This window comes from Coffea arabica, chromosome 2e, assembly GCF_036785885.1.
Source record: "Coffea arabica cultivar ET-39 chromosome 2e, Coffea Arabica ET-39 HiFi, whole genome shotgun sequence".
Classification (NCBI taxonomy): domain Eukaryota; kingdom Viridiplantae; phylum Streptophyta; class Magnoliopsida; order Gentianales; family Rubiaceae; genus Coffea; species Coffea arabica.
In genome coordinates this window covers 52,072,083-52,084,062 of record NC_092313.1, presented here as the reverse complement: position 1 = coordinate 52,084,062, position 11,980 = coordinate 52,072,083, and the positions used below count along the sequence as shown (strand labels likewise).

The 11,980-nt window shown below is 40.3% G+C and overlaps 1 protein-coding gene across 1 annotated transcript; it reads right to left on the bottom strand.

The window, feature by feature from the left end:
• Positions 1-963: 963 nt before the first annotated feature.
• On the bottom strand, positions 964-2,763 carry LOC113729142 (uncharacterized). The gene has a single exon (XM_027253467.1). It carries the CDS (start codon positions 2,761-2,763, stop codon positions 964-966), a length of 1,800 nt encoding a protein of 599 aa, XP_027109268.1.
• Positions 2,764-11,980: the final 9,217 nt, after the last annotated feature.

Genomic DNA, 11,980 nt, shown 5'->3' with positions numbered 1-11,980 from the left:
GATAACAAAAGGTGCCCCAAGGGGTAATAAAAGCAGTCTTTTCTCTATCCTCCTCAGCCATTAAGATCTGATGGTACCCAGCAAAACAATCACAGAAAGATTCAATTTCGTGTCCGGCAGTGTTGTTTAGAATGATATGGATATTTGGCAAAGGAAAGTCATCTTTAGGGCTGGCCTTATTAAGGTCCCTATAATCAACACAGACTCGCACTTCTCCATTTTTCTTTGGAACAGGGACTGGATTGGAGAGCCAAACAGGGTAATGGGATACAATGATGATATTAGTCTTAAGCTGCTTTTCGATTTGCTCTTTTATTTTGAGGCTCATGTCTGGTTTGAATTTACGGGGTTTTTGCTTCACTGGTGGAAAAGCTGGGTTTGTGGGTAATCTGTGCACCACTACATCGATCGAAATGCCAGTCATATCGTCATAAGACTATGCAAACACATCTTGAAACATAGACAAAAATTCAATCATCTCCTCTTTCTGTTTTTTATTCAAATGAATGCTGATTTGTATCTCCTTAACCTCGGTCTCAGTGCCAATGTTAACAACTTTTGTTTCTTCCAGGTTCGGTTTAGATTTCTTCTCATATTGTTCAAGATCTTTTGAAAAAGAGTCAAATACTCCCTCACTATCACTCTCGCTTTGAAATTCGGATTCCATAACTTCCAAATCGTGAGTGATATAAAGACTGTCATCACCAGATTCCAGACCAGTGATATCCAAAGGGTCAAATAATTTTATTTTTGGCCATCTGAAAGAATTAAGAAATTCGAGACAGTAAGCAACTAAACACATAAATGAACGGCATGATAAAACGAACTATGCACTTTCATAAAACTTCAAACCAAAGCGGAAACAAGCTAAGAATATAAGTGCAAAAGATGCTTTCATTGAACTATTTACATATGCAAGAAAAAGTTTTCATGAACTTTAGTAAACGACAACCCCCTGTAGATTTACCGAAACTCCTTTCGCACGGGGAAGTACTCGGCGGCCCAGTTGTGTATAGCTCCTTGGGGAATGTCCGGGAATTCGGCATCATCTGACGAACCATCTTCAGATATTGCTCCCACAAACAAATGAGCCAGGCTTGTCTCCACTTCGTTAATTGTGCTAAACTCAAACGTAATGACTTCAGCTGGCTTTGGAAAGGTATAGCGTAATGGTGGAATGTCTAAAGCGCTTTGTTTGCCTTCTTTTTCTGCCCTTTTGCGCGCTTTCATCTCTTGTATATCTCTGGCAGTCGGACGGAATCCCAAACCAAATTGGTCCTTCTTTTCGATGTGTTCCACGGGCTTCAGAATGCCTTGTAGATTGCGTCCCAATCCCTTACCGAATTCATATCTTCCGCGAATCATTTCCTTGGCCATCATAACACTGGCCGCTGGCAAAACCCTTTCGTCTTTTGAATCCTCACTTGTTACCCAACTCACGGAGACAATATCAGCCGTATGGTAGGAAGACACAGAAGCATTTCGATTACCATCCTCCTCAGGCTCGGAATCGGCAATTATAATGCAATCTTCTTCAGCGAAAATGGTTATTAGCTGGTCGTTTACCACGAATTTCAATACTTGATGCAAGGAAGAGGGCACAACGCCAGAGCTATGAATCCACGGCCGCCCGAGCAAAACATTATAGACACTAGGAAAATGCATAACTTGACAGGCTATCTGAAATTGAGCGGGCCCTATTTCGACCACCAAATTTACTTCTCCTATGGACTCCCTTTGGGCTCCATCGAATCCTCGAACTACGGTCTCTGAGGGTTTTAATTTGACATCTTGCAGCCCTAACTTCACCAACGTACTCCAAGGACAAATATTGAGGGCAGACCCATTGTCGATCAGTACTTTAGGCAACATTTTCCCGTTGCACCTTACAGCTACATATAAGGCTTTGTTATGACCAGTTTTTTCCGCAGGCAGCTCTTCATCAGAAAAAGTAATTTGTTTAGCAGTCAATACATTCCCGACTATGTGCGAGAAATTGTCAACCGAAATATCCTTGGGAATCCGAGCCTTAGTCAAAACTTCAAGTAACGCATCCCTATGCAAGTTTGAGGTGAAAAGCAAGTCCAGTATGGAAATTTGGACAGGCATTTTGTTCAATTGTTCGACCACATTGTATTCGCTTCTCTTAAGCCTCTTGAGAAAATCCCACGCTTTTCTTTCGGTCACTGCGGGTTTGGTAGTCGGCTCACGATTGCTTACTTGAACTGGGGCGCTAGCAGCGGATGGATTTGTAATCTTTCCTGACCTCGTAACAACAGACACTTCTTCCTTCAAAACTTGTTTACTCCCAATTTGCAAAACGAGCTCACTATAATTCCACGGCACTTGTCGTAGACTTAAAACCGACACTTGTTCTGGGAATTCAATTACCACAGGTTCTAAGGCCGCACTTTCGGATGGGGTTAGGTCTAAAATGAATGGCCTTTTGTCTTCCTCACACGATGCTTCCTCTATCACAAAAGGTTGATCCATTATCCCAAACACTTCTGTCTCATTTGACATGCTTCGGACAAGCTCTTCGAATTCCTCATTATCCATGATAACTCCAACAATATCGGCATGCTCCGGCAAGGGATTCTTGCTCACATTCGGTCCTTGCTCTTCTCTTTTCTTAATCACGATTTCCCCTGCTTCTAACATGTCTTGAATTTTATGCTTGAGGAGTCGGCAATTGGCAGTGGAGTGACCAGGTGCTCCTGAATGATAAGCACAAATAGCATGTGAATTGTACCCAGTCGGCATGCCATAAGGATAAGATGGAGGGGGAATCACGCCTATTTTGCCGGCAGCCTTCAATTGCTCATACAATTGGTCCAAAGCCTGCCTAGGTTGGTGAATGTTCGGGTATGGTTTTGATTGTAGGTGTCAGTAGGTTGGGGATAGTTATAGGTGGGTCTGTTTGGTGGGGAAAACCTCGGACTGTAAGTAGGACGTGGACGAGTTTGGTGAAAATTTGATTGAGATATTTGAAAAGGGGCCGTAGGCGGGTTGGCGTAATTTGGGCGAGGTCGGGGGTAAGAGATATTGGTAATATAGACAGGGTGAGAACTTGGATAGTAGGGATAAGGTGGTGAATATGTTGGTTTATGTTGAAATCTGGGTCTTGGTGTAGGGTTTTGGTCCCAGATGAAGGCAGCTTCCCCCTCTTTCTTTTTAAGTTGTGACTTTTTCCTACTACTCCCTTGTCCTTGCAAAGCATCCAACTGCGATTTGAGGGCAGAGACATTAACAATCTTCCTAGCTCTTACAAAGTCATCGTACTCCTCAAGCTTATTGACAATAGCGGCGAACGAGCATCTAGTCATGCGGAAAATTTCCTCAAAGTACGGCGGATCATGTGCTTTAATGAAAGTGCGTATGATTTCGTCCTCAGTTATTGGTGGCTCGACCTTTGCAGCTATTTTCCTCCATCTCTTGGCATAAATTTTGTGGTCCTCAGAGGGTTTTCTCTTTGTTCCTTCCAATGTGGTTCGGGTCGGAGCCAGCTCGCAGTTATACTCGTACTGCCTCACAAAAGCATTGGACAAGTCAAGCCAGGTCTTTACTTCTTCGGGTTTCAGATTGTAATACCAGTCGAGTGCATCCCCCTCCAGACTTTCCGGGAACAACCTTAGAGGCAGATTCTCATCGTCTACGGGCTTTCCCAACTTGTTGGCAAACAGTCGGAGGTGTGTTTTGGGATTACCCGTCCCATCATACTTGTTAAATTTAGGGGTTTTGAACCCCTCAGGCAACTGCACATTCGAAAAAGGCAAAACTCATCGTAATCCAGGACTCCTTGCTTGTTCAACCCCTGACTTTTCCTCATAAATTCATCGAAACGGTCTAGGCGCTTGAGCAGCTTCATATCAACGGGAGCAGAAGATTCTTCCATCTCTGGCTTGGTTTGAACAGTATGGTCTGGCAGGAAGGGCTCAACAGCTGTATGATAAAAGGTATGTGACTCAAGTGGTATATTTGGAGTGACTTGGGGTTGTGGACCTCGCATGTGAGTAGGAAAAAATGAAGAATTAGGAGGGTAAGTGTATAGCAAATTTGTGGTGGCATAGGTGAAAGTTTCTTCAGGTGGAATAGGGAATGATGGAGTAAAGGTAGCTTGAGTCAAAGGTATGACAAATGGTTCTTGTTCAGGTTGCCTGACGGGTACGGACTCGGGTTGAACTCCGCTGCTGATAAGCTCATCAATCAATTTCCTTTGGGCCGCCATCTCGGTAGCCATCTCACCAAACTTAGTAAGCATCTCGGTTAGCTGAACCCCTAAACTTGTAGTCTCAGGTTGAGCGGTAGTAGCAGACCTATCCGATGATTCCGGTTGTGAACTCATGTTTACACGACTCCTCTGGGCTTGACTACGGGATCGTGTTATGATCGGGCTTCGACGGGAAGCTATATTTAAATATTACCTGAAAATTTTGAAAGGAATCGCCTTTAGATTTAGCCCTTGCTTAGCCTTTCCAACAAAAAGTACAAAGAAAAGGAAAAAGACAAGAGTTAGTAAATATCCAAAAAAAATTTCGGATGCATGTCCTATTAGGGGACTCTTTTTGTGCCAAGGGTAGGCCTAGCATGATGTGACACCTTCGGGGTAAAATCCCAATTTCGAACCTGTAAGTGAATATAAAAGCAGGAATTCTCATTAAATATGGATAAACTCAATCCTTCTTTACAATCTCATTGATGGTTCGACTGACCATTCTTACAAAATCTTCATGTCTAGCTAGTTTAGTGTGTTGGGATTCCCTAGAACTCCCGATACTAAGTTTCCGAATCTCATCATGGATTTTATCAAATGCACCCAATGCCTTTTCCAATTTCTCGATTTTTCTTGCCTCTTTCTTCAATTGTGATCGGACATCTTCCAACGCTTGATCGGCCATCATGATCTGCAACTGATGATCCTCCAATTCTTTCCTTAATTTCTCATTCTGCTTTTCGAGACTAATGGAGACCAACGGTACCCTTTCTCTTCCTTGTTCCACTATCGATTTGATCCAGTCGTTGTACTCCAGGATGACCTTAGGCTCTACTTTATTCACTTGGTCCAAATGCAGGTTGTCCAAACTACACAGATTCCCCCAAGATTCCAGAACCATACTCCGGCACTCAGCAATTGTATTGAGTTCGATGCTTCCCACTCCTTGTATGGTCGGTACTCGCTGCGGATACCCAAACTGTCTCATAACTCGTTGTGGCACATACATAATCAATCCACTGGTGCTCGCTAACGGGATGAAGCCAAGTTGTATAGTCTTGAAAGCTGGATCCCTTAGTTTCGTCCAATCAAGAACCCATTGTATCTTATCCGAAGTTAAAGCATTGAATTCCTGAATAAACAAACTCGGAGACGCTATTCGATAGTATTTTCTAACCCTTTCTCGGTGTGACTCAACCCAATTTGCTGTTGGAAGGCATGATCCCGATGGATTTAGTGCTTTTTTTGACAGATGTTCCATGGCCCACATTTGAAGTATCAGGTTGGATGCGTAGAAAAACCCTCTCTTCTTTCGACATTCAGTAACAGCGGCGAAGATGTCAGCAATGATAACGGGTACTAGGGTGGGCGTTTTCCCTTTAATTCCCAAAAACACACTCTGAACCATGTTGACCGTTGAGAAAATAACTTTTCCATGTTTTTGCGGAAACAGGAGTAGATTAATCAGGGTTATTCCAAAGGTTTGTACTCGTTTCTCTTCCCACTGCTCTCTACTAATGAAGAAGTCCTTGTGGTGATGATCATAGGCTTCTTTTTCCCTGAATCGCGTGTATGAGAACTCCAGCGGGCATGATCTCGCGTCCGGGTGTTGGTTCATGCTAAACTGTCTCAACCCTAAGAACCTACAAAATTGTTCTCTGGTGCCATTCGTTGGGTATACCATAGGGTGACCTTTCCCAGGTACTTGCAACAACCCTTCTATTTCCTCCAGGGTTGGGGTTAATTCGCACTCTTCAAATCGGAAAACAGAGCCGTCCGGATCCCAAAACTCGAGCAAAGCTTGGACAATGGCTACATTCGGGGTTATGTTCAGGAGACTAGGTAAATATCCTATATACTGGAAAAGTCTATTCACTTCGTGTGCCATATTGTTCTTCCAATCTACCAGCTCACGAGGTATCTGATTCAGCATTCTACATGGAGCCATCTGGGAGGAAATGCACTTTTAGTACCTTACCTTGGAATTTTACCCCTTAGGTAATACAGAAATAGTAAACATGTAAGTCCCATTGGATTAAATATCCGAGACATGTGGTGGCTTATTCCTAACATGGGATTCCCTATGTGCCATTCCCTTTCTATGGTTTATACGTGATGCCAGTTTATTAAAGCAGTAAAATATGCAATTCGAAATGAAACGTGACCTAAGGAACCCTTTATTTGCCAAGGTACGCCTAAAATGATATACAATTATTAAGCTATATATGCAATATTTCAAAATCTTTAAAAGTACAATAACCTATCTAAAAGGTAAGGTTCTAAAAAGATCATGCCAGACCTCTTATTTTCTAACGTTTGTGAATGCAAAAGACAAGAAACAAGGAAAGTTAGTTCAACACATAACACATTGTGGCAATCAAATAATATGATGTAGAAAGCAAAAAAAATAAAAAAAAATAAGGAAAGAGGGCTGGAATCCCTCCCCTCATGCCTAGTGTCCCTAATTCAGGATAAGGTCGACTCTACCCTAGGCAATTCTATTATGGATGCATGAGGTTTGGTTCACTAATGCATCTAGACTCGATAAGGCTTCGGCTCCCAAGCCTTCAGACCTAAAGGCGAAGGGTCATCACTCCCAGGGCCTTTGATCGGTGGCTCGAGTGATCCCTTAGGTAGCGCTATGGGCGCAGAGCACACCATCCGCCTACCCAGGCAATCGATCCTAATCCTACAAGGAGGTGTGGGAAACGCCCACGAAAAAAAAAATAGAGTAAATAAGACTATGCATGCACGTGTGAGGTGCTTTCTTATTGAGGGGAGGGATTGTACCATTAGATGCGGTCGAAGGTTCTAGGGTAACTACCTCCCATCCCCAAAATGCAATCGCGAAACAAGTAAAAGTAAACAAATAAATGAACCATTCATTCATCACATACATAGTGTGCGAAGAGCGATTATGCGCGTGGTAGATGCAAAAACCCTAAAAAGAGAAAAAGGGTAAAAGGGAACGAAGAATGCAACCTTAAACATCCAAATGCGATATATGAGAAGGTTAAAAGAAGAAAAAGATTGACTAAATCAAATTTGCTCGGACTCTCTAAGTCCCCAGTGGAGTCGCCAGCTGTCGCGCCCCATTTTTTATAAAATAAATAAATGAGTTTAGAAAGATGGATTTTTGATTTTTTTGGAAAAATGAGTTTTGTTTTTAGAAAATGAATAAAGGAAAAGGGCCTAAATGGGGTTTGTAATGCGACGATTTGGGCCCAAATTATAGTTTAAAAAGGGATTTTGAAATAAAAATCGGAGTCGCCACTTGGTATTGAGTTAAGGTGTACCAAGTCACCTAAAAATCAATTTTTTAAAGAAAAAATAGAAAAACCCTTTTTAAATGATTCCAAGTCTACGAAAATCAGAGAAAAAGATTCGGGAGTCACATTTGAAGAAAGGGAAGGCAAGGATAAAAATCTAAGGCACCCTTTCAACCTAGCCAAGGCTAGTTGCGTGATTTAGTCAAAGATTTTCTTAATTTAACCTAAAAATTTATCACATTTGGATGTACTATATGAATGCAAACCCTAGACCTAGGGGGTATCAGGGGGCAAAATTTCTCTTCAAAGCTCGAATGGTGCCAATCACATTAATTGTGACGCCCAATAATGACTCTTTGGAGAGGTCACGAATAATGCAAAAATATGAGACTCTAAGAAAAGAAAAGGACAAAATAATTATAGAAATATACATATCTTAAAGGAGTGCATTATGTCGGGTACGGGGGACTAATGTTCGTGACTCAATTTTTCCTTTAATAGAGGGAATACAAGCGTGCTAAGGCTAGAAAGCCAAACTCGTCCTTATCCCATATCCAAGGGGCTTTCCTAATCTAGCATGCAAATGATTTAACCTAGTTTCTATTTCTTAAATGAAATGCAAATCTAATGTATGTTCTCATACAAAGGGGTAAGGAATATATATATATATAAGGGAAAATATGGGGGAAGGGGTATACATATATGAGAAAAGTGTCATGCAACATGGTGAAAGAGGCCCTAGAAAGTAAAGATATGCATGAGATGAAGTGATTTTTATCACACAATCATGATCTAGCGTGCGAAGGGCTCCTAAGGGTCTAGCGTTGGACTAGCCCATATTTCTACATTTTTCACTAGTGTTGGGCTAGTGAGAAATCGAACAAAGAAATCACAACTAACGTTGGACTAGTGTGATATCGAGAAGTGGATCACAACTAGCGTTGGACTAGTGCGATAACGTCACACATTAATTATAATCAAATAAATCATGTAAGACCTAATAAAAGCATGTAAACACATAAATCACATATAGCACATAACACGTAAGCATGATATCTAGATGTAAGACCCTAAGAAAGCGGTAACACATAGCACATAGACATGCAAAACACACATAAGGCAAATAAAGCAAATAAAGCCCTAACTATTACATTCGGGGGGAAGCCTATTACAATCTAAGAGGGGAAACGGAGTAAAATAAAATAATAACCTAGCTATTACAATTTCGGCATTCAAGTGCCTTTCAAATGATCGAAATTGAAAAGAACTATACAAAACTAAAACACATAAAGCGGATAAACAAATACATAAATAAAATGAAAACATTCAAAAGGCATGCAATTAAGCACATAAATCACATAGACACATAGGGTCAAATAAAGTGAAATAAGAGATAGAGTGTACCTCCCTTGAGTTGGGGCCCTAATGAAATGAATTTATTCATTTACCCTCCAAAAACAAAGAAAGGGTCAAGGCATCACTTTGATTAACAAAATAATCGCACGAAATGGAAATAAACATGATTGAACCACACAAATCGTTCAAATAAATGAGACAACTCATATTCATCAAGCTGAAACCAGCAAAGACCCAATTGAAACAATTAAAGAAATTAAAAGGGCCGATTTGATTATTTTTTCAATTATTTGGGCCATAGTGAAACAAAGGAGACTTGAGGGCTGAAGTGGCAATTTCTGAAAGTTTTTCATGCAGCTCATGCAATCCACGCAGGAAAAACAAACTTTTGCAACACTTTGCCCTTAAGCTTTCAGCAGCCAAAACAAAATCCGAACGCACAACTTGCTTTCAAATTCCGATTTCAAACCCAAACACACAGCTTTAAACTAGACACAAACTACATACTCACCACTATCCAAACAGGCAGAAAATTTAGAAAGATCTCATGCAAAAATTCTGGAAAAACATGCAAAAAATTTGAAGAACAAAGACAAGCCAACCAAATATCAGAATTTTCGGGTCAAAAACAAACGTTGCAAGTCTCACTCATAAATTAAACCAAATACTATATTTTGTTGCAGGACTAAAGCAGCAAATCTAGTTGACTGACAGTAAAGGAAAGAGATAAGAAAAACAAAGAAAACCAAAGAAAAATGCAGCAGGAGCTTTCCTGCTACTTCACGCTTCAACGCTGCAAATTTGCAGCTTTCTCCCTCACACGGACATTTTATGCAAAAAAAAAAAAAAAATCAGATGAAACCCAACAACTAAAATTACATAAACTTCAAAACAATCCAAAGAGCACCTAGCTTTAGACCTATACATGTCAAAAGATTCTGAATAAAGAAAAAATCAGAGCTAGGAATTTCTACACTTTCATTGCTACTCTCTGCAACCTGCTGTGCTTCGTTACCAACCCAAACATTGCCAACAATATCAACAACCACAAGACAACTCCCAATCATCAACCAAATTGTAGGATAAAAATAGCAAATCTGGTCTGACCGACAACAACAGAAGTAAAAGAACCAACAAAAGGGCGACAACACAAGGAAGTCAGCGCGTCTGGAACAGCGCAGGGAAGACTACATTTTTCTAACAAAAATTTGGACCAAACATTTCCAAAGGATTATCATTATGAAAGTTAGCTTTTCTAAACCCGTTGTCCAAATACCAAATTGAACACCCACAACAGAGAGTGAATTCTGAACTAAGATGGAGCGACTTGCAGATTTGGATTCATTCAGAAATCTTTGACTAAACACGTTGCTAACTAAAAGAAAAGCAGTAAAAGCTCTACATAAGAAGTCTTAGGGTCTACAATATCATAAAAACACAGATACAGTGATAGGGAGCCAAGATCTGAATCAATCAGCGCATGGAAATGAAAGAACCGCGAGAAAAGTAAATCACAAAAGTCAAGTAGCGGAACTTTTGGTTGCGGATTAAAACGTGTATAGGCGGAGGAGGATGAAAGCAAAAAAAGGTTACTTTTGGGAGCCCTTAGCTCCAGCTGTGTGGAAAATCGTGAGCCTGAGACGATCAAACCCGATAGAAAATTACTGCAATCTTGATGAAGAACCCGCCAGCGGAAACCTTGAATCTCCTAAGTTTCTCCGTTGCCCAGATCTCTTCTCCGTTTCTAGTTTTTCTCCCTTTCGCTTTCCCTCTCTTTTCTCCGTTTTTCCTCTTCTTCCAGCTCTCTAGTTTCCCTTTTTTTTTGTTCCCTTCCTCCTTAGCCCAGCCGCCGTTAGCTATCTCTCCAAACTCTCCCACCGTCACTCTTATGCTCTCCTCCCAACTTTCTCAGCCGCCCATCTTTTATCCTCTTTTACCCCAGATTTTCAACCGTCAAAAGCCCCCCCTGCCGTCCTCTCTTTTCCAAGAAAAACCCCCGTAGCCTTCTATTTTTATATCCCTCAAACCCTGATCTTCACGGCCCTTGATAAATCTCATTTTGTCACTTTTCTATGACCATCCGATCACTCTTCATTCCAGATGATAGCCAGGTAGGATGAAGTCAAGATAATCCAAGGGTAAAGGAAAAACAATGGGAAAACGGCGGAAAATGAAATGGGCTAAGCCATATTTTTACTTCTGCAATTTTTTTCGTTCATTTTTCTGCTTAACTTGTAACATGAAGAAAGGGCTAGGATCCTATGCTTCTCATGGTTCGTGGGCTTGTTCCCCTTTTTTTTTAGTTAAATAATGATGAACAAAATATAAAGAAACAACAACTTAAGTAAAATTGAATAAAAAGAGCGAGACTAGGCTTAAAAAGATAAAAATGAAATGCTAAATTTTTCTTTTTTTGTGTTGATTTTCCTTTTTTCCTTTTTTTTAATTAAATAACAATGAACTTGAATCTAAAATAACTAAAGCATATTTTTGTGAATGATTTTCTTTTTTTTTTTGATAAATTCTATGCTAAAATGACTTAGAAATAAAAATAAAAGACTAAAAGTAAATAAAAACTAACATAAAGAATAATAAAAATAATAGTAAATAAAACTACACTAAAAATTTGGTGTCTAGAGTTAGCATTGCCGAATGGAGGAGATGGTTTCATGGTTTATACAGATGGTTTGAAATGTGTGTTAATGCAAAACGGAAAAGTAATTGCGTATGCTTTCCGTAAGTTTAAACCTCATGAGCAGAATTACCCGACCCATGATTTGGAGTTAGCAGCAATGCTGTTTGCCTTGAAAAAGTAGAGACATTATCTGTATGGGGTGACTTTCATGGTTTTCACTGATCATAAGGGTTTTAAGTATTTATTCTCTCAGAAAGAGTTGAATTTGAGGCAACGTAGATGTGTGAAATTTTTGGAAGATTATGATTGTATGCTTAACTACTACCTTGGAAAAACTAATGTAGTGGCAGATGCCCTAAATAGTAAAGTACAAGTGGCCAGTCTAATGGTGAGAGAATGACACATGCTAGAGGAAGTTAGCATTTGGAACCCGCGTCTTGAGCCACAGAGGGTGATTTTTGGGAATATCACCGTGAAATCTACCTTGTTAGATCGAATCAAAGAAAC

Coding starts and splice junctions, on each gene's coding strand:
- LOC113729142 (XM_027253467.1), bottom strand. CDS start 2,763: ATGCCGACTGGGTACAATTCACATGCTATTTGTGCTTATCATTCAGGA.